This window comes from Anabrus simplex, chromosome 11, assembly GCF_040414725.1.
Source record: "Anabrus simplex isolate iqAnaSimp1 chromosome 11, ASM4041472v1, whole genome shotgun sequence".
Classification (NCBI taxonomy): Eukaryota; Metazoa; Arthropoda; class Insecta; order Orthoptera; family Tettigoniidae; genus Anabrus; species Anabrus simplex.
The window spans coordinates 96,865,816-96,892,169 of record NC_090275.1 but is presented as its reverse complement, the minus strand read 5'-3'; the positions used below and the strand labels follow the sequence as shown (position 1 = coordinate 96,892,169).

The following is a 26,354-nucleotide window of genomic DNA, read 5'->3' as shown; positions in this document are numbered from 1 at the left end:
ACCTTCAGGCAAAGCAAAAACTAACCAACACATATGTGTCGACATTACACGATCAATCTGGCACTCCTATACTGTAAGACCATTCTTGTATTACAAATTTGACAGAATCTCTTTTTCTCTTTATCTCATTACATGGCATCGTCTACAAACAAGAAAAAATATATACAAATTAAAAAAGAAAGGACATACGAGAGCATAAACATGTATTTCAGAATCGAGACATACTTGGCACCTTTGTACAGAATAAATAACACATTTGACAAAGAAGTCTCGCTGGGATTATCGGGCAGGTTTAAGGATTTGGCAGTCATGTAGTTTCGTTGAATCTGACCAACAATGCTTCCTAAACAATTGACTATATCTGGTTCTTTAATTTTATTTTAAGTGAACCTGTTTAAATGGATAATTCTACAAGACCTTATCCTGGTAATATCTTCATCACCTTGGATACACACCCGATATTTTTACGTGAGATTAATTCGCAAGTGATTAAGATGCACGCAAAAATTCCGTTAATCCGGACCCCGATAAGCCGCACTTCACTAAATCCGAACAGAAAAAGACAAACTTCTGAAAATGCAGAATGCAAGGTTTTAAAAGTGGCTGTAAGTCAACAGTCATATTTATCACAGGAAAACGAAATTCAAACATAAATTCTGGATATGATCGAAGAGTTTCGTGTGAAAAACAGCAAGCACAATTTACTACTCGCAGAACTACGATACTACAAACAGTCCAAATCATCTAGTGCAGGGCCTCTAAAAGGCCCAAAATCTCACGCGTGCAAACAGCGGCGCAGAGTTCCTGTGCACAGTGCATCGGTCCCGCTCGGCTCGGCTCGGACCAACGCTTCGTCCCTGGGCTACTCGGCTAAGCTCAGCTCAACTCGGCTCGGATTTGGAGCGCTACGGAGCTAGCGAGGAAGAGGGAGACAGGGGGAGCGAGCGTGACAGGCGTGGAGAAAGAAACAGCGCTATTGCTACAAATCGAGGAGTAGGGGTCTGCACTCTGGTAAACGAAGCGAAGTCGTCTTTTGCACCGTGCACAGTGCATGCACCAGGCGCATGGATCCTGAGAGGCCCTGATCTAGTGAGTGTCTGCAGCCATGTTGCTAATACTAGACGTTAGAAACGATTTTTTTTAATGGCCATCTCGCTCTGTAGATCAGAGAGTCGGCCTGCGGATCTCCACGGCAGGCATAGACAGCTGGATTTCAACGGTGAAAATTTTTTTTATAAATATGACACTACATATCGTAAGATGTCGACATGTAAATGATCTCAGGTGGCACATCTGGCGTTTTCCCGACAAAATTAATTAAAACTCAGCCACAGATCACCTAACAGAGATCCGATTTACTCTGCCATCTGGTGGAGTAAAACAAAACCTGGATACTGACCTACATAACGTCGAATTAAAATGCCTATGCAGAGTATTCGAGGCCACACGATGATGATCTATTTACGGCTAAGCAAACAAAGGAAATGGAAACTTTGTGCATTTAGGACAGAATTGAGAGAATTTCTGAGAATTTACGTCGAACGACTGCACGCAAAATATTTGCGGTATCACGTATTCCCCCCCTTTCGTGAAAATCCAAATCAAAGCAATTTCTTTACACAATTTTCTGCGCCTAAGAATGATTCCTATACAACAATATGAACAAGTCCACTCAAAACTAGTAACCGTTAAACTAACCTCCATGTCTACTCAAATTTAATTTAAAATGTGAATATCTGGCATACACAGTCACACATGATCAGTGTTCACTATCAGTATTCGAGTACGCCTAACCGAAGTGACAATTTACGGAGGGGTTTGAGGAAAACGAACTTTTATTCATAATAATTATATTGAGAAATTTGCATTGGTCGCTGCAGTACTTTACAAAATTACATAATATCACACTATTCAACAATAAAGGAGTCTGAAAATAAACTAGAAGAATTATTCCACAACAAAACTTGACCGTTCGAAAATTGTTGGTAACGAGAAATTGAATAAAATATAATTTTATTGAATGGAAACATGCCTACTTTTCAAATGAATATGAAAGTTATTTACAAGAGGAATTCGCTGATACAGCATTTGCAATGAAATGTATCGCAAAAACGCTCAGATGTGTAAATGTGAAAGTTCGTTGAGCCTGCAGCTACGAATCCGACACAGCACGAAGATGCTCTGTGAGTGTTGTGTACAAATAAACGTCACGTGCCCCATGCCTCAAGCGCAATGAACTTTTATCACATTTATAAATCACCCGGGCATTTTTGCAAAACATTTCATTACAAATTCTATGTCGCTGAATCCCTCTTTTCGAGAACTTTGTAATACTGTTGAAAAATGTGTCTTTCCATTTAAGAAAATCACATTAGGTTCCATTTCCCCTTACATAATATCATTTAGCGAACACCTCGTTTTGATATCTTGGACCGTTGAGGAAATACCGAGAATGTCCACGTTAGATGGACCATCTGGTACTGGTGTACGAACAGAAATCTGGAGAAATTTGCAAAAGAAATCTCACCAAAACGGAAAATGAGGTTTGAATGCGAAGCCTCTCCTCCAACCTTAAATTAAACACAAAAGATTGTGATGCTCGCAGATGGAAGAAGGGAAATACAACATTTTGGAGTACATCCTGGGATTTGTTTTGAATAATGCCTCACTGAAAAGAAATACAAACAAAAAATGTGCAGACTAATAATTGAACTAATTTTTTTTTCCTACGCGGTGCATATTCACTATGGGAACAAATCACTTAATTCTAAATTAACCTTTGTAGGTTAACGGCATGCTCAACGTAAAAATACAGAATTTTAAAGGACAATATATATGACTACTACAGGATGAAATAAAAGCAAAAAAAGTTGATAAAATGAAAGATTTTCTACATGTGATATTAGAAAAATGCCGCGGCAGGCTGTTAGGTTACTTACGTGTATTGACATTAGAAATAATGAACAAGTTGAAATGTTCACATTCTTCTGTTTGAATAATAATGTTATTTGCTTTACGTCACACTAACTACTTTTACGATTTTCGGAGACGCCGAGGTGCCGGAATTTAGTCCCGCAGGAGTTCTTTCACGTGCCAGTAAATCTACCGACACGAGGCTGACGTATTTGAGCACCTTCAAATACCACCGGACTGAGCCAGGATCGAACCTGCCAAGTCGGGGTCAGAAGGCCAGCGCCTCAACCGTCTGAGCCACTCAGCCTGGCCGTTCTGTTTGTGCAATCAAATTTTCATTTGCACAACCCACACGAACTACTGTTTTTTTTCTTTGTTTCTACAAGAGTGTAGTATTTCAGGCTAAAGTTTGCGACGCTCTCATAATACTGTAGTCTTCTCTGTACTTTTGGTCTTATTCGATTTGTTATTTAATTTCTTCCTGTGTACCTCTTTCTATAGACTTTATCTCGCATATATATGGACATTATTTAATAGTATGCCCGAAATGAGTATTTTTTCAGTCAAGAAACCTTATTTGTTATTTATAGTAAAATTAAACATTTTCTGGTGTTTTCTAACGGGTTTCGTCGAGATGAGTCAAATTACATCTCACCCCGTCTCTACACACCATATACTTACAGCACGATAACTGAGTTTCAACCACAAAAAAATATCCTAACAGAGCGGTCATCTTGTGATGACGTCATGCACATTACGTCAGCTACCGACTTGTGCCTTTATCTTTCTATTTTAAAGTAAAATATAAACCATTTCCCGTATACTAAACACTTTCTGAGTGATAATCACTTGTGTTTCACGAAAACAGTCGCATCGAGTTTTCGCCGGAAGACACCCCCCCCCCCCCCCCGACCCTACGTAAATGACATTTCACGTCGAAATACAGGGTAACCCGAATGTTCGTTAACATTTGACGAGGCAATACTTCACGGAATATTGGAGGTAGAGAGATAATAACTGACACAAATGATTGGCATGACATGGGGTTTTATTGAAACCAAAATAAAGTACACAAAATGACAAACAGATGGCGCTGGACAGCAACACGTCAGTGATGCCACATGAGAGGCGTGTATGGTATAAAGAAAGCTGTCGTGAGATAGGGAGTCATGTTAACGTTACCAGAAAAGGCACTGTTAGTGAAGCTTTATTTACTTTAATTTGGGGTCAATAAAAACCCGAGTCATCCAATCATGTGTGTCAATTATTATCTCTCTACCTTCAATATTCCGTGAAGTATTGCCTCGTCAAATGTTAACGGACTTTCGGGTCAACCTGTACTATCACAAAGGGTTAATTTATCTTAATTCACTGCTACGAATAATCCCACTGTTTAGGTTAATAAGGACAACGAATTGAAGGCTACCTTATAATGTAAGAATAAATAAACAAACTAAATAAATAAATAAATAAATAAATAAATAAATAAATAAATAAATAAATAAATAAATAAATAAGCAAATAAATAAATAAATAAATAAATAAATAAATAAATAAATTCATAAATAACTTATTACTAACCGAAGTTAGTGACGTCGAGTCCTGATCATGTGTGAGAACTTACCGTACGCTTGTCAATATTATTTTACGGAAGCATTGTCAAAGTCTGTATTGTCAACCAATGTTGAACGCGTGCGAGCGAGACTCTTGTCAAGGAAGGAGGATATTAATAGGGCGGTGGAGGCGGCATCAGGCCAGGTCCGGGGATGTGCGCCGGTACTTGAACGAGCCGCAGTCGGGAGCGTCCAGTCCCAGCGCAGGTAGAGCGCCGTCCTCCAACTCGTTCTCCTCCAAGAGCGGAACGCCTAGCACAAGAACACCACGCCGTTAAACATTGGAAGTGCACAGTAAGAACACATGCAAACACGTGCAGTTTTGGTTCAATGTCTTGAAATCAATTTCAACATGCAATAATTTCTTTTATATTTCCACTTCATGCATTACTACACCACGAAAAGCAGTCTACACACATTTGCAATCATTTCTCCAACAAAGCAGCTTAGTATTGACAAACTGTCTCCTATCATATACCACTACTATTCTTAACGTTAAACTAGCCAAACAAAATTATGGAGAACTAGCATGTAACATTCGATGATTCGAAAGATCTAACTTACTACATCAAAGTTGTGATTACTGCCTAATTGAGTAGAAATGATGTCGGGATAATGCGCCAATACTGTTCCATTCATCCGCAACAGGCACACAAGGCGATTCGCGAGCAAGTACCGTGACTCGTAGAGACAATTTGAGCAAATAATGCCATCAATTCAGTACCTGTCTATATCCATAAAATCAAAAGTACGTCTGTTTGTTCGTTATACAAACCTATACGACTCCACTGATCAGTACCAAACTTTACACCAAAGCGCATGAGACACTCGGACATGCCGTAGAGGTAGCGATACTGTAAAATATAATCTGAACTGCATATTGTAAGGGGGCACAAAATAAAATAAAATTAGGCAGAATATCGAAGTTGTCGTATGACGACTGGACACAGCTAATTTTACGCCCCAGGCTGCCAGACACTCGGCAAGACAAGGGGGCCCGAAAATTTTTTAGGACCCTGAAATCAACCGTTTCCGAGATATTTCCAAAAAACTCTCCTCTCTGAGCAGACAACGCTGGAATCGAAGACAGCCCAGATAATATGTTACCTTTGCAAAAGTTATTTCCATATTGCCATGCTCAACTGGAGAATATGAGCAGTGAATAACATCGTCAGTGATTTTTAAGTTCATAACTGTTGTTTACTAACATCTCCAAGCCTAATGTTCATTCGTCATTCATTCATTAATTCAAATTCCGCACCAGCTGACCGACTTCAGCCTGAGAAATATGCGAAGACATGGCTGCAAAACCACCGTACTACAACGAACACCAATTAAGAATATGTTCTAGTGGGAAGTGTGATCGCAGATCCAAAGAGACACTATGGAGTGTTTTGACATAAATGTGTGTTTTAGCTGGGAGTCGTCTGAATTTTTGCGTTACGGAATTTAAAAGAGGGTGCTCAAAATATCTCCATGAGACGACACTTCTTATTCTTATATTATTATTATTATTATTATTATTATTATTATTATTATTATTATTATTATTACATTAATCATCGATACACCTAGAGCAGTAGTAGTACTCAGCTGTGGTCCCTTGTATAGTTATCCTTATCTCGATCCCCATTTTGTAATGTTTTTCGCCCACAGTCATAACACGAAAACTGAAAATTTCGTCGGTGTGAGATATTTCCGGAATTACACATTAAATCGTAAATAATAATAGGTTTATCATTATTATAATTATTATTATTATTATTATTATTATTATGTGTAAATAATACTAGGGTTACCTATAGTATTATTATTCATTATATTTTAATTTCTTCGTAGGTATTATATTATCGTAATTAGGAAGGAAATTTGTCTTTTTTCTTTCTTTTTTACTTTACGTCACGCAGGCATAAATAGGTTTTATGGCGACGATGGGATAGAATGGAAAGAAAGCGGCCGTGGCCTTAATTAGGGTACAGCCCCAGCATTTGCCTGGTGTGAAAATGGGAAAGCACGGAAAACCATCTTCAGGGCTCCCGACAGTAGGGTTCGAATCTACTATCTCCCGGATGCAAGCTCACAGCTGCGCGGCCCTAACCGCACGGCCAACTTCCCCGGTAAGCAACATGTTCATTTATATTGTGTATTATAAAAAGAGATTGTTGAGAATACCTATATATTATTCACATGACTCTGGCTGAGCCACCATCAAGTAGCACCATCTACACTCTACGTTTTTGTTTTCCATTCTGATAAGTCACGATTATAACCTCTATGTCTATTGTTTCACCGTATCGATCTGTGATTTACGTATGGAATAAATACCGTGATGACCTTATTACTTTCCGAAACACCATACCTTTCCAAAAATATTTTATGTACAGTAAAATAGCATAGTAGCATAGTAATTTCTTGCAATCAGTTTTTATTTATTTATTTATATTGTAATATTTTATTGTATGTTATTTGATGATGATGATGATGCTTGTTTAAAGGGGCCTAACATCGAGGTCATCGGCCCCTAATGGTACGAAATGAAATAACAAAAAATTCAAATTCATCCACTGACCGAAATAAAATAAAAAATGTCATGAAGAATGAATGGATGGACATGAACCCTACAAAAAACAAAAACAAACAAACAAAAACAGTGGATCAGACTCAAAAAGAAGGTAGTTAATTAGATTATTACTGACCAAGGGACCATTTATTAAGCACAATGATGCTTGATGTCTGAAGGGGTGCTAAATTCACGTCTAAGGCCCCACAGAATGGTACATGTCGCGAGTAAAGTAGAACCATGGTATTTGTCATTTTGGGGTACTGATCAAAAGTAGCGAAGACTCACGGTGGTCCACACAAGATGGTACTACTCACAAGTATTGCAATTCGTACAGGGAACGCAGATCTATGGTGTTGCTCACACAATGGCGCCACTCATAGCCAACGCAAACCGGTGAGGTTCCTCACCTAGGTGTACTAGTCACGGGCGCCGGTATTCCCGTGGGGTTCCTCACATAGTGGGTACCAATCACAGGCAACGCTGATCCACGGTGCCGCTCATATAGCGGTACAACTCACAGGCTACGGCCAGACCCGCGGTGTTGCTCACATGGGTACAACGCACGGGTACTGGAATCCACCAGGCCAGGTTTTTTACTGCAACTAATCACAAACCTATTTCGTACCAATTTAGTGATACTACTTGCAAGTACATGCAACCCATGGTGTTCCCCGCATGATGGTACGAATTAAGAGTAGTTTCATGGTTCTAATTCAATCATCCCTTGGTCGCCCCTTGTAGTCGCCTCTTACGACAGGCAGGGGATACCGCGGGTGTATTCTACATGCCCCTAATATCTATCTATCTATCTACATCTGAAATTAGCAGCCATAATTGATTGCCATGAGCGAGAACATATTTACGATCATTATTTTGACTTTCGCAAAGTGAAAGGTAGTTTCTCTTTGAAAGATAGCTAGAACCAGGTTCAAAGGCAGTAAAGAAAGTGTAAGCAAAATAATGTTTTCAAACTAGATTTACACTTCCCTCTATGTTCTAATGTGTGTATTAAAATATGGATTTATTTTCCATCTTAAAATATCGTGAAGAAGAAATGGTATGGAAGATGTATACATCTTACACGGATTTGGTGTGGATACATGGCCAGGATGCATCAAGATTGATGGGCTTACACCACAACAAAATGGAATGCTAGGATAGGAAAAAGAAACAGAGGACGTCTACTACACAGAGATGATGTCAAGAATTCTGGGAAGTGGCTGGTGTTCAGTGGTCAAGGACAGCAAAAGACAGAATGAAGTGGAAATAATCAGCTGTAAAGTAACTGGAATTGGGACGAGTGAAAATTTGGGAACATAAAATAAGTACCGTACGCGCACCTTTTAGCGATACATGGACACCCTAGTGTTGAATAGGTCGACCTCGGGTATCTTCGAGATTCGTATTGGTAACCTTTGAGACACAAACTATGAATCGCTTGTGCATCGCTGTGCGACATCTGGCATACACTTTACGTGAACAAGATTCGCATCGAGAAATGTTATATAATGTTATATAATGTATGTATGACACAGTTGTTGGCGTAAGATAATAAAGGTTTGGAAAATTCATATCGATCGATCATATTACCGATTCATTTCAGATGTCTTTTCCATTCAGTTGGCAGTATTACCGGAACCGGGAGTGCTCCCTCCTTACTCCTCACGCCGTACAAAGAAATATCGCTAAAAGTTGCGCGGACTATAGTCAGAACTTTCTTAATGCTGAGATTAATGGAATATGGATAAGGACGATTAGTGATTATTAAAATGTGTTCCTCGTTATGTTGTGAATGCCAAAACGAGCTCCCTCCAAACATATTCTTTCATAAATTTACGTGCCGCCGTATTTCATACTTCCGACCAGATTTCAAACATGTAGCAGACGCTGTTCCCTTTAATGCAACTTATAATAAAGCAGAATTTAGCGCAGGGACTAGCTCGCCCAGTGAGTTCAGCTGAGCTACCCCTACCAGATGGTAAGAAACCCTTACCCTACAAGAATGTAACAGGCTTTGTAAATTGTAAACATGACTCCCTTGTACCAAATTAACAGGCGTTTGTTGTAACGTAAGCCACTAATTTTAAACGCCGGGGTAATCTGGGATGTCATGCACTGACTTAACCCGGTGAAAAAGTTTCAGGCCGCATCGCTGATTAAGGCCTACAATTTCCAACGCTCATAAAACTGTCCTCTCACTTTTCTGTTGTCTTCGCTGGGTGACGTTAGTCAAGGACAGGCACAACAGCTAGTACATATCTAACAAGAAGCGAATCCCTATGGGTAGGCACAGGGGGTGTTGTACGACGTGTACACAGCCTACGAGCCTATCTTCCTACAACTAAAGCAAAGTCCTTGAGTAGAGGAACTTCACTCTGTGTCACATTCCTGCGGCAAATAAGATCCATCCTTGATAATATACGATAACATCAGATTGCATACAGCAGTGGAAGTCTGGAAAACAGAGTAAGATGTATATTTAAGAAGCTAAAACCTTGACCTCTGTTATGTGTTATGTGTAATTCTCACACCTAAGAGAAGCGTTTTGCACATCCTCTACCATTCATCACAGAGGAGATGTAAATTCCTGCAGATACTACTGTTATAGTAATTAACAACCTGCTGAGAAAACGTCCTTCAGCAAATTAGAAACTGTCATAGCAGCCGCAAGTCATAGTAACGTGGAAATGCAGCCACTCCACGAGTTATCGCTCGCGAGATCTTTGTTTCGTGAAAGTTAATGCATCGAAATCCCTCCTTCAGATGAGCCGTGTTTATGTTCACCAGCGCAACATGGTTGGAGTGGAGCAAGCAAACCAACCTAACATATGAAGGAGTTTTTAATAGCGGTACAACTCCACTTTTTTGTAAAGCTGGAATTTACCACATTTTCATGATCACATTAGTATATTCTTTCTTGTGTTTAGAAGGGTTCGTTTTGTACAATCGCAGAAAAGTTATAGTTACCATCCCTTCAGCCGTAATACCGATGTAGAGTTGTATTAGAAGATTGTTATGCGTGCTCCTTTAAGGGGACACTCCGGAGATAAAATCGATATTTTTGGTCATTTTGGTGAAATTTTGTTTAAGTCTGAAATTGAAAGGATTTTCTTGTCACGAAATTGTTCCGCTGAATTCAAACATTTTTTCACTTTAAGAATGCTTTGTTTGCCAATTGCAATTTTACATTTAAATCCCATTGTCTCCAATAATATTCTGCCAAATGTAACAAAATTTGTATGGAATATGTATCGCAGCTACATTAAGAAAAACCTGCGTATGGAATTTTTTATTGCAGAATTTTTCAAGTAGCGGGGATTTTTAAGTCCAAAACTTTAGAACGTCAAAATTACATAAATTTTGTGTACAGAAAAATCGATACATAGTGCTTTTAAAAGAAGTATTACCAACCTAATTACGAATTTACATTAACATGTTAAATACATATCATGAAAAAATGGAATTACAAATTTCAAAAAATATTTTGAAAAAACAATTAATTGCATATGAAATAAATGTTCGTGATATCTGTAGTTTTATGTAGGTGGCATTCCCATAAATTTTCGTGAAAATCTATGCATTAGGTAAAAATATCTTTTTATCTGCGGAGTGTCGCCTTAAGTGCTTGAAACATCACGTCAATACTGCCAGCAATTCATTGTTGACGGAGGGTATTTTGAACATTTCGTGTAAAGAAGAGTTTCACATGCGATACGCTCGTACGTTATGTTCCTGTGTGTTTCTCATGTACTTTGTAGAGTTGTAGAAAACGAGTTCTAACATGGAAATAAAGCATTTCCCGGCCCATGTGTATATAACATACCTTCTTCTTCTTCCTCTTCTTATATGTGTGCTGAAAGTTTGGCCGTGCCTTATTCCTACACTCTGTATTTCCGATAATGCTAGTTTATGTTTCTTGTATTGTTCGCAGGGCTAGCGGCATTAACCAGCTGTAATGAGTAAGGGAAGACATGAATTAAGGGGAGTAGAAAACCAATTTTTTAAATGACCTTTTCCAAATGTCTCATAAAATTATTTTTACTCTTCTGAATGAAATGGTGTATAATTTATTATGATACCCGTAATTATTTTTTTAAATATTTTTTTTGAAACTTATTGTTCAAGTGAGAAATTTTATAACTTCGGGCATGCTTCTGTTTGAAGTTACCTATTTCTGTAACCGTTTGATCTACAAGGTTGTGGTTTCCACTAATCTGTTTCTGAATTATGTGTGAAGAAGTTGCTGGCACTGTCATAACAAACACTCAGATAATGCTGACTATGAACCAGGCTGTTTGTAGGTGCTCACATTGGTAAATGTGTGAGTGAACAGTGTCCTACTTTGAACTCAGTTTCTCAAAACTGACTTTTTTCATATGTCTGACCCTTTATCTCATGAGTTATACAAGCTAAAGAGATATTTTTTTCAGCGAGTTATGTTATGCCTTAATTCAGCTACTGGACTAGAAAAAAAGCATTTCGCTTGATTGGTTTCTAATTTACAGTAATTTTAATGACTTTTTTGCTAACATATGAACATTAAAAAAATGTACAGCTTCTCATTCAATCCACTTCATTCTAGTCCAGTACTTAGGGGATGGTTGTAATTATCAGTGGTAAATATTTGAAAACTTTAACCTTAATAGTTCCTGCGATATTGGGAGATCTTTTCTGTCAAATTAACACTGTCAAGATAGGGCTCTCCCACTTCCTTTACTATGACCTTCATGTTTTGTCTACAAAGTACTGTACCATTACTATTCTTTCAACGTCGCCTGTATTTACTCTATCACAGCTCCTCTTTTCAATAGGTCTGGATCAATAAGACTAATCCTCACACCAACGTCTTTCTTAACCAGATTTAATATAAATATTTTCTTCGCCGATATTGCATGTATAAACGACAATTCAACAGTTGAAACACCTCTAGCTCTGAAATACTCTCAAGTACCTAGCGAAAAGTTCCGAAACGTAATATTATAGTCCTTTTATTTTTATTTTTACTTCAGTACTTGATCAATGCTCTGTAACACCTTCACACTGCCTTGACACTTCCATGGGCCAGAAAATTCCTGGTAATAGCACCCCGTCACAACATTCAACAAGAGTGTCGGGAATCGGACCTGAGCAACCGGCCTGCCAAGCTGTTACGCTAACCCCAAGCTACGGCAGTGGCGGTTTCTTGGACCATACATTATACAAGGTTACACAGTTCCTTATCCGAAAAAAAGCACTAAAATGGATCGACTTCGTCGACAAGTTCCCTAGTGGTATGCTACTACAATATGATCACAATTTAAGTAAATGCCCATACATTAAATCTACATAAATTAATATCTATATAAAATAAAAAGAAATAAAAACAAATGAAACTGATGCATTACAGCAAGAAAATACGAATTACGCAAGTCAGAAACATTAAATAAAACGATGTGTGTTAAATAATCCATGCCAATCATCCACATGCACGCAGGTTAAATATAGCATCAAGCAACATGCTTTGTGTAAGCCTGGCCTAGCGGAGTGCACGGTAACAAATAAGTAGTATGTGAGGATATATTTCGGTGAAGGAGGTGGAGAGTTGGACGTCCTCAGTGAAATGACTTTCAGTCGTCGCTGCAGTCATTTCAACTGAGGATGGCTCCCATTACATGCAAGGCCTGTACTTATAAAGCCTGAAGGAAAAAATAAACCACTGTGTCGAACGCAAATCATCTTCCTTTTTTTATTTCATGAAAATAAGATAAGACCTTCGAATTGCAAAAATGCTGAAATACTGGCTGGCCGAGCCGCAAATACTGACTTGACTAAGTTTATGTTAATAAACATATACATTTTCAATATATAATATTTTATATGTCGAACAGTGTTAATGAGATGGACAAAATATTAACCACCATGCCTGCTATGCAGAGTGACAGATATCAGACCGACGTGCTCTGAGAAGCCGTACAGGACACCAAGTACGACTCACACAGTCCTGAACTACACTAAGCGAATTTACGCATCAAAATCACTTCATTTTTACAGAAAAGATTCATCCTATTGCGGAGTTTCCTCGGTGTGCCCTCATCCAGTGGTGCAGACTTGGGGGGGGGGGGCGTTTTCTTACCCCCTCCCCCAAAAATGATCTTAGGAGAGACAGTGTCATTTTGTCCCCCCACAAAAAATCTCCTCCTGGATGTTAAGTGCTCTTGAAACGTGGAGTTTGGTAGTCTTCGGAGGTTGCGAAGGCGTTAAATCTGGAGAAGGCGTTAGATGGTTTTATATCAAGAAATGAGATTAGAAAGTGGGCATTCCTTCAGAGAAATACATTTCCCAATGTTCAGGCGGTACATGTGGAGGTAGAGCTTTTCACATTTCGTATCATGAAATGCATAATATACAGTACAGTACGGTAATAGGAGATTTATTAAGAAAATGTATTTATGAAGCAACTTCTATTTTTTATAGCTTCGTACATTAAACACTCCTTCAAAATATTTACTACATTTATGAATTAAGTTCTATTTTTCTCTCTACCTGTGAATATTATTGAAAACTCCGTACATACTGTACGACTCGTTGAAACATGTATTTGAGAAACAAGCTCAATTATTGTTCTGTTTTTTTATTATATAGGAATTTTTGAATTAATAGTTATTCCTCATTTCACATGCCTGTGTTGATGTTAATCATACCCCCACCCCCTTACAATAATTACCCGAATTCGGGGCGCAGTAACACGGAAATGTATAGTAAATTTATACTGCACTAGATTCCCACCTATGACATTTCATTTATTGAATATTTTCGTTACTTGTGGTCGCTATGACCAATCATTCTTAGAAAAAACTTCGTCAAACAAATTAAATGTGATTAAAACAAGCACCTTCTCTACACAAGCATGAATTTAAAACGAACACTTCTTACAAGCTCAAGTCAGTCTGTTCTTACCAAAGCACAAGTATTTTATTTTATAGAAGTAATTCTTTGCGCAAAAACAGAGTTGTTCCCATTACCCAGGCTTCTAAGCGAAATATAGGTGAGTGTGTCTCTCTCTCTGTATCTGTTTAAGAACCTAAATTAAGAGACAAATACACTGTATATCCATCCCTTGTCCCGTTCTTCTACAGGATCGGGCATGAAGTGACATGAATCTTCGTAGCCAGTTTTTATGACCGGATGCCCTTCCTGACGTCAACCTCATTAGAGAAGTTAATGAGATGAGATGAAATGAATGACGTGATATATGATAGTAGGAAGAGAGATGGTGAAACCCAGTACCGGCACATATCCTACTCCTGTCGAATAGCAGCAAGGGGTCTGTTCAAGGCTTTACGTCCCCATCGGACGGACGAATCATCATCAACAGTGTCACGTGTCCGTACTCCATACGGGCACTGAGGAGAGGTTTGGAATTTAATCCAACCTTTTGGCATGCAATCTAGTCATTAGAAATGAAAAGACAAGTACAATGCACAATTATTTTCTTTTCCTAGTCACATCTCTGCTATAGCATCGCCATCCTGGACGATCCTCAGTTTTCCTCAGGACAAATTGGAAAGATAAACTGGTGACGGTCTTCACATGTCCCATCCACCTGGTTGCAGTCCTTCCCCGTGGTCTACTGCCCTCAACCTTCCCTTGCATGATTAACTTCTCTGCATTTTCTCCAGGTCGTCTCGCAATGTGTCCAAAGAACTGTATTATTATTATTATTATTATTATTATTATTATTATTATTATTATTATTATTATTATTATTATTATTATTATTATTATTATTATTTCGTTTTGGCCAGATATGGATCACGCTATTTCAACCGTTTTCTGTCTTGAGCTTCAACACTCGCCCAGTACGCCCGCATGCTTCTTGGGTGAGCTTTCTTCCGTTCTCCGATTCACGCCTTGCCTATCTTAATTTTACGTCTTGTTCAAAAACTCTGTAGACCTTCAAGTTCCTTCTTTAAAGGGTCTCGTTGCAAGATGTCATCACGTAAGACCCCCAATTCTTGTAAATACTTTTCCACGTCGGTGAACAAGACCCCTTTCGTTTCCTTATTCAGAAAGTAGGCAAAGATTCGAATGAATAATCTTTCTGGTCTCACTCATTAAGTTACCATACAAAGAGATCCTTCTTTTCCTAATAGTGTCTTATTTTCTCCATATGCAGATACAGTTCTTGATTGTGCCTTCCCAACAATATCATCCACAAACTTGCTCGCTCCACACAGGGAGCTTCTGCATCTACTTTGCGTACTTCAGCTATGGCGCTGGTGCTTTCTACGCCTAAGTACTGTTCTTCAGTTTGGGTAAACGGTGGACACGATCCTGAATGAAACAATGCGTGTCATTAGTGGCACAGTAAAATCTACTCCTCTTTTCTGGTTGCCTGTGCTCAGCCACATAGAACCACCTAGAATTAGAAGACTGAATAACTCGGTTCGAGAATACAACAAGATATTGGACAATCCTGATCTCCCCATCCATGAAAATGTTAACATCAGATTCTGACGCCTCAAATCAAGATCTTCCCCTATTCAAACAGCACAGGAACTTGTTAGGAAGAATTACAATCCAAAAACTGATTGGCAACAAGAGAGGAATAGTGTAGCTCCGATTCAATGACAGACATTGTTCAACTTTAAAATACTTCCAGCTGGCTTTGATTTGCCCCGCAAGACATGGGTAACCCTCAACTGAGTCCGTACAACCATGAGAGATCAATGATGTTTAAGCGGAGTATGACCTCTTCGCCAGCCTGAGACTGTGGTGCAGTTAAGCAGACTATCGACCATACTGCCACCGAATGTGTTGGTTAGGCATTCGTTGGATCAACACAGGACATCGTAATGGCTTCTACTAAGACCATACGACGGCTAGAAATTTTATATCTAAATCTTTTAACACCCTTTTGCTTGCAAGACTGTTTCAGGTGTTATAATGTGTGTTTATAATGTACCGGTATATATGTATATTAGTGCTTATTGTATATGCATGTTGTTTTGTGTACTGTACCATACGCTAATAATAATAATAATAATAATAATAATAATAATAATAATAATAATAATAATAATAATAATAATAATAATTCTGATTCTGCCTCCTCTTATATTCTCCATTTCCTTTATACTCCAGGTAATTCTGGAACGTTCTTCAGAGAGAACGCTTACAGGAAAATACGGACCTCAAACAGTCATTCCAACTAATGAACCCGTACCCCAATCTAATCTCAAACCAATAGCTCACGGGACAATCAATATTGAATAAATTGATTTTGGTGACCGATATAATACGGTATGGTATTGAACACCGAATTTTCTGTCACTCTGCGTAATAGATTAAATTTCAAGACAACATGCAATATTGTATTGAGAGAATTCTCACAATAAAACAATTCCTGAACTCATGCACGTATATCTGAACCTAAAAGCAAACGAGCTATCTTAAACTAGAAATTACTGCTGGTAGATCTGTTTCTAGAAAGTAGTGATAAGGTAGTCAATATGTTCAGCATTATCATCGCTAAGGTATCACTCCGGCATGAGAAGGACTTACACTTCAAAATTAGAGATTTTTGATTTGTCTTGTTCAGCTGCAAGAAAATAAATACTACTTCAAACCTTGTGGAAAAGAAAAAAAGAAACACAACATATGTAAAACAGTACACAAAATGAGATCATTCCATGCTACATCATCCGGGCCACACTTACGGGCAGAGTAATACACAGTCAGTTACAACGCATTATAAATTATTCCTTGCTTGCACAATGTTTCCCATAAACAGGACACACATACACAAACACACACAGCCACACAGAGAGGATTTCTACATTAGACATACAGAAAATGCAGGTTTAATAACACAGAAAGTGGAATACAAGTGAATAATACGACGGATCTTACACTCACCTTCATTTTACGTTTGTACGTCAATTCACGAAACAAACTACTCTTATCATTAAGAATCAAGTCATACTAATAACATTTTCTTATCCCACAGATTGGCTATCACTTCATTCAAGTACTGGGTTCCCGTGGTAAACATCCGACCCTCCCAAAAAATTATGATTATGATAACACTGATTTACAAGGGGGTAGATATCTGACATGATGTTTATTGTTTCTAGTGCAGATTTTTAAGCTGATTTCAAATCTGAAAACCGTTTTGCTCTATCACGCCAGGTTTTGAAGATGTTGACAAAGTTTCATTTTTCATGGAACAGCGTTCAATTGAGAGTTGTTTTCATTGTCTTTCGTTTTCATACAAAGCCTAACATTTTCATTTGCTTATTTTTTTATTGCCAGTGACAGTGGACATTATGGCGTCCACAGGCTTCGTAAATTCAAGAACTGTTTTGCTACGTGTGTGGCTAGGTAACAAACAAATTAAATATGTGCCATGTGGGGCATTTGCACTAATCTTAGCTAAAGCCATGTTCATTAGTACTCCACGTAGCAATTAGTGTTCTAGTGAAACTCCTGTCTGTCGAATTGGTTTCCTTGATACAATGTTAAACACAAGTATAAGACTGATAGCGTATATCCCAAGAACGCTGTGTGATAGAGACAAATGGTACGCACATTTTGAATCAATATGTTTCTGTTGTCTTAGAATGAGTGACAGATGCCAAGATATCCACCGAAAATCATTTTTTGTTCATCAGTGTTAATAATAATAATAATAATAATATTAACATAACTAATTCGTTACAAGTCAAACGCAATCTGTAAACAAGTATAAGAGTATACCGTACATAGCAATTGCATACGTAGAATACGACGTGCATATTCTACTTTCTGTGTTTTTTCAACTTTGATGGGCAAAACAATGAGATGATCAGCCCCTCTCAACAAAAACAGTGCAAGAAGAAAAGGAAGAAGTCCGGCCCTTCGAGGTATGAAGAAAATTGGGAAAGTTTTAAAACTATTGCCTAGGTCCTGTAATTTATGCCAGGTTCAGAAGGGAGGTCGGATAATCAAAGGTGAAAACTAAACAACCTGGTTCAAGTGAGAGGAAGCGATGTCAGTCGTGTCACCACTCCACGTTTCTAGGTTGAAAGTCCCTGGGCTTCCAACGACAGGTGGTTGTATTCTACCGCCTCCTACCACAAACGGCACGGAATGCCAAACGCAGCTGGATCCTTCTATACTCGGAAATTGCACTTCTAGCTTGCCTTTGTATAAACTTATACGGACATACACTGCAGTACGTAGCCAGTTTCCATTCCTTGAAGAAAACTCCGCTAGCACATCAGTGCGATAGTCATTTCCCAGCCTGAACAGTTGCCGATACACATTTAAAGCTATGTGAATATTCTTTTCGAACTCTCAGAAATCTAGGAAGACATACAAAATAAGACAGCCTCCGTGGCTCAGGCGGCAGTGCGCCGGCCTCTCACCGCTGGCTTCCGTGATTCAAATCCTGCTCAATCCATGCGAGATTTATGATGGACAAAACGGAGGTGGGACAGGTTTTTCTCCGGGTACTCGGTTTTTCCTGTCATCTTTCATTCCGGCAACACCATAGAATATATTTTCATTTCATCTCTCAGTCATTAAACACAGCAACAGAAGAGTGCGACTTCGGAGCTGGCACAATTCCTATCCTTGATTCCTTCATCGATTCCATTCCTGACCAGATCGAATGACTGGAAACAGGCTGTGGATTTTCATTTTTACATACAAAGTAAGGAATCCTGATCGCAAAACTAATGCACTTTCACAATAAAATCAAATACAAAATTTAAACGAAATGTCATAGCGCTCCAGCTCTGATGATCCTTCGGCTGGTAAGCAATAGCTGTTCAACCCGAAAGCCTGCATATCACGAGGTGACGCGTTCTCACCTGGACGAATTGCTCTAGGCCTTCAATCTCATGTCAGTTAACTCCTCACTTGTTCTCACATAAGTTGAGCGGAACTCGAACCAGCACTCAGACCCAGGTAAAAATCTCTGACTTGGCCGGGAATCGAGCCTAGACTCTCCGGGTAATAGGTAGACTCGCTACGCCCTAGACCACGGAGTTGACAACATCAAATACATGAGATGTAAATTTCAATAAGAATTTTATTTTTTATTTTTTACTAGTTCGAAAGTCAATGTATCTAACAGAGCACAGAAATTTTCTTTGGATCGCTGGGGCTTACAGATTCATTCTGGCTTTTCCTCAAGCTACGTGATTTTTCTGGTGAAAATTATGAGTCGACGTCCACTAGGACAAGAAACTCAGCCGTCTGGATGGAAAGTCACTGTGCTAACCATGTCCCTCTAGAACACTGGTATCGTGAAAGTTCTGCTCAGTGAAATATCCGTTCACAGGTCGCGAAAGTTCCACTCGGCAAAATATCAGTTCACACGTTGTCCCGCAAACACTTCCGTCGTTTAAATGACCTTGATTACTCCCATATGAAGTTTAGGGCTTCATTCCTGCCCTGGTCGATTGACTGGAAAATGAGCTGTAGATTTTAATTTACTTCGATTCCCATGACACTTTCCATTGGTTTTGGACTACCTAAATAATTGGAATAAATCAGTTTATTAAAAGTTCGTGATAACTTTCTTACTAGAAATATTCCAGTCAAAGTTATTTATTCACATTTTATTTACAAAATGCACAGTACATTCGGATCATCAGGTCATACATCACGAGATGAAATTATATATCATCGAGTTTACTTTATTATGAATGCGATCACTTTGAGACTCCACTCTAATGTTGCCTTACCTTTGCACCTTTTTTGCCGTGTTCTCGATTCTTTAATTCAATCTTCGGTATGCAGTTTTCGTTCTATTTCCATAAAGATTTAACTGACATCTCATGTGCGCAAAGGCTGAATTTTCCGTTTCTTTCTTCAAGCAAAGTACCACGTCTCTAATTTTGGGGTTACTCCACAGCACTGAGACATACGCAGGTGCGCTGCAGGACCGGAATATGGAAAAGCTCGCAGGCAACCTTCAGTACGAGCAGAAATTTCACTAAGCCCATACTTTTCATACAACCAACCGGGCATGAAAGATACAGTTCCTGTTGTATGTCCGTCGCTCCCTTCTCGATCCGCCAGCCAGCTACACGCGTGCCAGTGTGTTATTCTTCGAGCCTCGACGCGCAGCTCTCAGTGCGCGTGCCTGGAACGTCGTGTGTGCTATAAAAAGGAGCTCCTAGTCTGTCCAGACGCCCACTGACCCCGGTGTCCAGCTCCAGAATACACCCTACGTCGAGCACGGAGGCTACTCCTCTTGAAAATGTGCTTCGGCCAGGTGGACTGAATTTCTGGCAGTAAGAGGTCTCACCTCGGGTCACCGCTCCTCTCGTCTATTCCGCTGTCCATGCCCAGTCTTACCATTATATGCCACTATCATTCCCTAGCTAATGCGAGCTCCCATTATCAACTTAGTTTCGCTAAGTAGGAACTCTTCATTCATTGAACTTACGTTAATGAACTCAGACACTTCAACAAGGAAGGACTCTCTGAGATATTTACGTCAGTGCTTCTGATAGTTTTCGACTATCAAGAACTTTTCATGTCACAAGGACTATCTTTCCGAAATAGTAGTGAACGTGAATACTCCAACGTGTATATAGTGTACAAAGACAGACTCTTTTTCCAAATTCATAGTTCAATTTGCTTGGAGATAACTTTCAGTTTTGTTAATATAAATATTGTAATTTTACATGTGAAGTAAATAAAGAAGTTGTGTTTTTGTAAACCCAACCTTGTTTACAACAGTTCCTATGTCAACATATTTGACAGAAAATATTGCTCATTAAAGACGAGTGTCAATTATTTCTTTTCAATTCGTGGACCTGTCCCCAATATGCATATTTCAGCTAATCTTTCGACAACATATTCCGGAAAATTAAAGTATTTCCGCTCATCATCACAACTCAAGAAGATGTCTGTGCATAGCCGCAGACACAGTACGTTTCCCTTATGTTAGGATTCACCGAGGAAAGGAGTTATAACAAGGAACAGCAATCACCTTAAGGGAAGACGATAAGCAAAGTCTTATACAGAGTGAGCAAAATATAACTTGTCCGGATAATATTTACAATAGGACTGACGCGCGATTGACCCTTGTTAATGAACATCACAGAAAATGCTGGAAATGGCCTCGTCTGAAGAAATGAAAAACTGAGGATCCAAAAGTCCTGACTCCAGTTCACTCAGAAACCATCGGCAGAACTCAAACACGCGAAGGTTGGTCTGGAGGATTTAACGCATGCACAACAGTGAATTTGTCAGGATACAGATACAGGTCCTTTTTGATAATGTTTGGACACAACAATCTCTTAATTCCCACTTCCACAGATTGTCGGATTTCGTTCCAGTTTTTCCTTCACTGGAGTAAAGTTTTCTGGTGTTCAAACTCTTTTCGGATAGATACAGTTTCTATTCTCTAGAGAGCCCGTTTCACGCCATTTTGCCACTAAGTTTTGCATTGCAGACTTCACTGGAGGTTTTGCCAAAACACTTCGTCTTAAATGTTTGCGCAAACAGTTCCGCACACGTACTCCACGAATCGTACTTCGCATAACACTCGACAATGAACACGCGCTGTTTTATCGTGAGCATCATTTTGTGTTGCATTCAACTGGTCACTAAACACGTCTGCTCCTCTCACTCACTCACAAGTAGAGACACAGTGACGTACTCGGGCGGACATACGACAGCAACCGATTGGAGCATCGAAACCACGGTTTCCAGCATTTCTTGTGACGGGCTGTTCAATTCCGCGTCAGTCGTATAAATATTTTCCGTCCCAGTTTTATTTTTCCCCACAATGTACACCATAACTAATGAAGACTGGTAAATGTTGGACTCACCCTCGGTGTTGAGCACGGAACTGGTGTCGAAGGACGCCAGGCTGCCGCAGATGGCTCGACACGACGCCGTCTGAGAGCCGCTGCTGCACGTGTCCAGCGTCACATTTGTCGACACCTCGCTGGGCGCCATAGTATCCGTGGAGCCCATGGAGTCTCCAGTAGACACAGAGTGGGACGTGCTGTCAAACATCATATCCATATAAACATAATTCGTTTCTATCTCGGAGTAAGTACAGTACACTACAGTCGAAGGTAGGGTCAGATTAAATTTGGCTGATATGGAGTTAACGATGGTCGCAGAAATTTAGAAGGGTTCACCAAACCTCGGCCCCGAAAATTAATGAACTGCACCGATGATCAACTTTGGGGTGATAACACTGTAATAAAGGAAAAAGTCTTAATATACACTGCTGTTTGGAGAAAGTGAAACACTCAGAAGCAATGATCTGAAACACGCCAAAATTAGAGGACGTATAGAACAGCGGAACCGTAATAAGCGATTTAAATTACAAAGCACGAAGGGCCAGCAGTGCCCTCCTGTGTGTGACCGGCCAGGTCAGTGTTATACCCAACGCTCAGTGGGTGCGGAGCCGTCATACGAAGTGGAAACGTGTACCCAAGTGCCACTATGCCTCACCGACATCAAAGGGTGGAATACCAGCATGTGAGTGTGATCAAACGGGGCAGAATGATTGGGCTCCGGGAGTAGGGTCTGTCGTTCCATGACATTACGACGTTGGAGCACTTCACCGGGTGTGGACCTATCTGCATCGACGGTTCGACGCCGTCTTCTGAGGGCTGGGCTGGTGGCACGCATGCCAGTGCGTCGGCTTCCATTGACCAGCAACCACCAACGCCGCAGACTACAATGGGCACGTCAACACCCACACTGCCGAGCTGAGTGGCATAATGTAGTGTTTTCGGACGAGTCCCGCTTCAATTTTTCCTACAGTGATGGCCGCATACGCGTTAGGCCGCGTGCACACCGAGCGCGCTTCGCATAGTGTGTCGCGTGTTGCTCAACGCTAAGCGTCACGCTAAACATAACCAGAGCTTTGTTCGTAATCCAGGTGTTCACACCGCCCGCGCTCTGCTGCGCTGAACGCCTGTCTTACAGCTAAGCGAAGCGCCAGACAACGCGCAGTGTTGGTTAATTGCTTAGCGTTACCTAGCTGGTTCTGAATCTATGGAAGAAGAATTTATTCATGCAGTGTTTCAAAGAGAAGAAATATGGAACCCAAAACACAAAAACTATAAAAATGTAACTGTTTTGCAAAATAAGTGGACTTAAGTATCTACAACAGTTGTATCGCATTCCTACAGTAAACATATACAGTAATATTACTTCTACTGTCACACTTTACTGGGCTTAACATTGTGACAGGATGAAATTGGGTATGGATTTTAGTGTCGGAAGTGTCCGAGGAGAAGTTCGGCTTGCCAGGTGCAGGTCTTTTGAATTGATGCCCGTAGATGACCTGCATCATGATGAGGATGAAATGATTATAATTACATACACCCAACCCCCTTGCCAATACAATTTACTAATTATGATTACAATTCCCGACTCTGCCGGGAATCGAATCCGGGACTCTGTGACCAAAGGCCAGTACGGTAACCATTTAGCCATGTAGCCGGACACTTTGTGAACAAGTGCAAATAATCTCCCAGACTCTCTCATATCGGTTTATAATTTTGCCAATGGAGGGTGGTAACATGAAGAATATCACTCTGCAGGCTAGTAGTGGGCTTGGAAGTAAATATTACTGTTTATTAATTATATTTGTCGCACATTTACTCCACTTTTGTTACGATGATTAATTGTGTATGCTAACTGTAACAATATTGCAAAATACTATTTATAATTAATATATAAGGAGCGTGATTTAGCCGGAAATTTAATTTCCACGTGTTTGCTGCACGGTGCTCCTAGATAATTCGGAAAATTGAATTTCTCCCAATACTTCTCTGCCACTTGACGCCATATTTAAGTTGCAGGGTTTGGAAGGTCAAAGGTATTTTTTGTCATTCTTAAGTAATCATAAAATTTATCGCGATAAAGTCTTGCATCTCTGTGCAAACGATGGAATTCTCTGAAAGTACCGTAATTCGTTCTTCATTAAATTCATGAACCCACTTTCGATTCTTTTTATTTTAAATTTTAGGTAACTGTTATCCATCAGTAAACTGTTTCTAGTGTACTTGGATAACGGCATTAGTTTGTGAGGACCCTAAAGCGCCTCGCAACAAACTAAGCTGAGAGCATGGCGTAGAGTTTTCGGTGTGAACAGCAAGCACGCCTTGCGCTATGCATAGCATTTCACGCTACACGCGACACACTATGCGAAGCGCGCTCGGTGTGCACGCGGCGTTAGACACCGCCGCGGAGAACGCCATCGTGCAGAGCGGCATAGCGGACAAACGCCAGGTGTGATGGTTTGGAACGCCATTGCTTATAACATGCGACCCACAGGGGGGAAACATTTGCGAGAATTCGTGGTTATATTATCAACCTTAAGATATACTTGTGCTTGAAATGCTGAAATTATTATTATTATTATTATTATTATTATTATTATTATTATTATTATTATTATTATTATTATTATTATTATTATTATAGGGTACAGTTTTATTTCTGTCGCAAGTGTTAATTTTAATGTGGGAAATTAACGAAAAAATTAAATTAATAACATTGATTTTATATTATTTTATGATTCAAATTAAAAAAAGAAGTGCAAATTTTCAGTACCTCCTCTCCTTGACTACGCCATTGCTCAGCAGAAAACGGTAAGTACCACGTCGTAGAGGAAGAAGGTATACCAAGTCTACGCCCGCGTGCGGTGGATCCCCGTCTTGTTGAAACCACATCCCACAGCGATCAAGAAGTGGCACATGTTCCAAGAACGGTGTGAGTTCGTCGTGGAGAAACTGCAGATAGCGTGCTCCCGTCAGATGGCCCTCAAAGAAATAGGGACAACTGAGGTGATCACCCAGATACCACACGATACATTCACCCCTTGCACCAATACTGCTTTGATTATTTCCTGCACATACATCATAGTGTATACAAGCACTTTCATTGTCTGCATGAATCGCATTACTTCTTTACTGGTTGTTACGATTGTAGAAGAAACTGTTTTCGGCAATCGTGTCTTCTTTTAAAGTGTTGATACTGGACAAATAACGATGACGAGATTTATCCTGGTAACAAGAATCAATTTCCCTACAAACAGTATACCTATTTAATAGCTAAAAAAATTCGCTCAGTCCGGTGGTATTTGAAGGTGCTCAAATGCGTCAGCCTCGTGTCAGTAGATTTACTAGGCACGTAAGAGAACACCTGCGGGACTAAATTCCGGCACCTCGGCGTCTCCGAAAACCGAAACAATAGTTAGTGGGACCTAAAGCCAATAACATTATTATTTAAAAAATTCGGGAAGTACAAAAACACTCTGAAAGGTTCGAACTGATCGGGAGAGTTCTGAAATTGGAGCTCAGAAGCAAAACAGCATTAGTACGCAAGCGTAGGCATTTCTTCACCCAGCGGAGAAATTTCTTTCCGAAGTCGGAATTAATCTTATCAAATTTGCGAGATATTAAAAGGTAAAAGTTGAGATAAATTACTTTTTACTTCGCGTCGCATCGATATAGATACCTGGTAGACTTTATGGCGACCATGGGATAGTAAAGGGCTAGGAGCTGAAAGGAAGCGACCGTGGCCTAAATTAATTAAGGTTCAGCTCCAGCGTTTGCCTGGTGTGAAAATGGGAAACCACGGAAAACCATCTTCCGGATTGCCAACAGTGGGATTTGAACCCATCATCTCCCGAATGCAAGCTCACAGCTACGCGACCCTAACCGTGCGGCCAACTCGCTCGGTGGTGGTCAGAAGTGCCTATCAAGGACATCATCAACTAACTGTCAGACCGACCGAGTATACATCTTCATTATAGACTGGTATCTTTCAGCGTCACAATATTCTATTTGTAACTAGTCCTTTAGTTCTATACCTCTTATCTTTAAATTACACTGATATGCATTTCAAATTTTTTTCTGCCACAAGGGAAAATTTTACCGATTCTTGTTAACTAAAGTGCCCTGAATCCATATCTGTGTTCAGATTTTTCTGTATTGCGTCAGGGTTCTTGTAATTTAAGAAACAAAACCAAAAATAAATCAAAATTGGCAAAATGCATCATTAAATACACACAGTTTAACAAGACAATATACCTTAAATGACTGCTTAGGTATTGAAGGATGTAGAATCCAAGTCTGTATTTAGATTTTCTCTATCACGCCCCGTTTTATGTTGTGTTTGAAGAACGAAAAACTTCAAAATTTTAACAAGATTTTCAACAACGTCAAATCATTTTAAACGTCTTTTAACAACGCAATATAACATTCGAGTGCATAATTATTTTTATTTTTATTTTTATTTTTTTGCTAGTG

At 39.6% G+C, this 26,354-nt stretch overlaps 1 protein-coding gene across 1 annotated transcript in view; it reads right to left on the bottom strand.

The window, feature by feature from the left end:
• Positions 1 to 3,837: 3,837 nt before the first annotated feature.
• LOC136883181 (membrane cofactor protein) overlaps positions 3,838 to 26,354 on the bottom strand; it is a 341,137-nt gene continuing 318,620 nt past the window's right edge. The window contains exons 9-10 of the mRNA XM_067155363.2: positions 21,903 to 22,081; positions 3,838 to 4,778 (exon numbers count right to left, since the gene is read on the bottom strand). Of these exons, the coding sequence (XP_067011464.1) occupies positions 4,663 to 4,778; positions 21,903 to 22,081 (295 nt within the window). The 3' untranslated portion in view covers positions 3,838 to 4,662. The remainder of the gene's footprint in view (positions 4,779 to 21,902; positions 22,082 to 26,354) is intronic.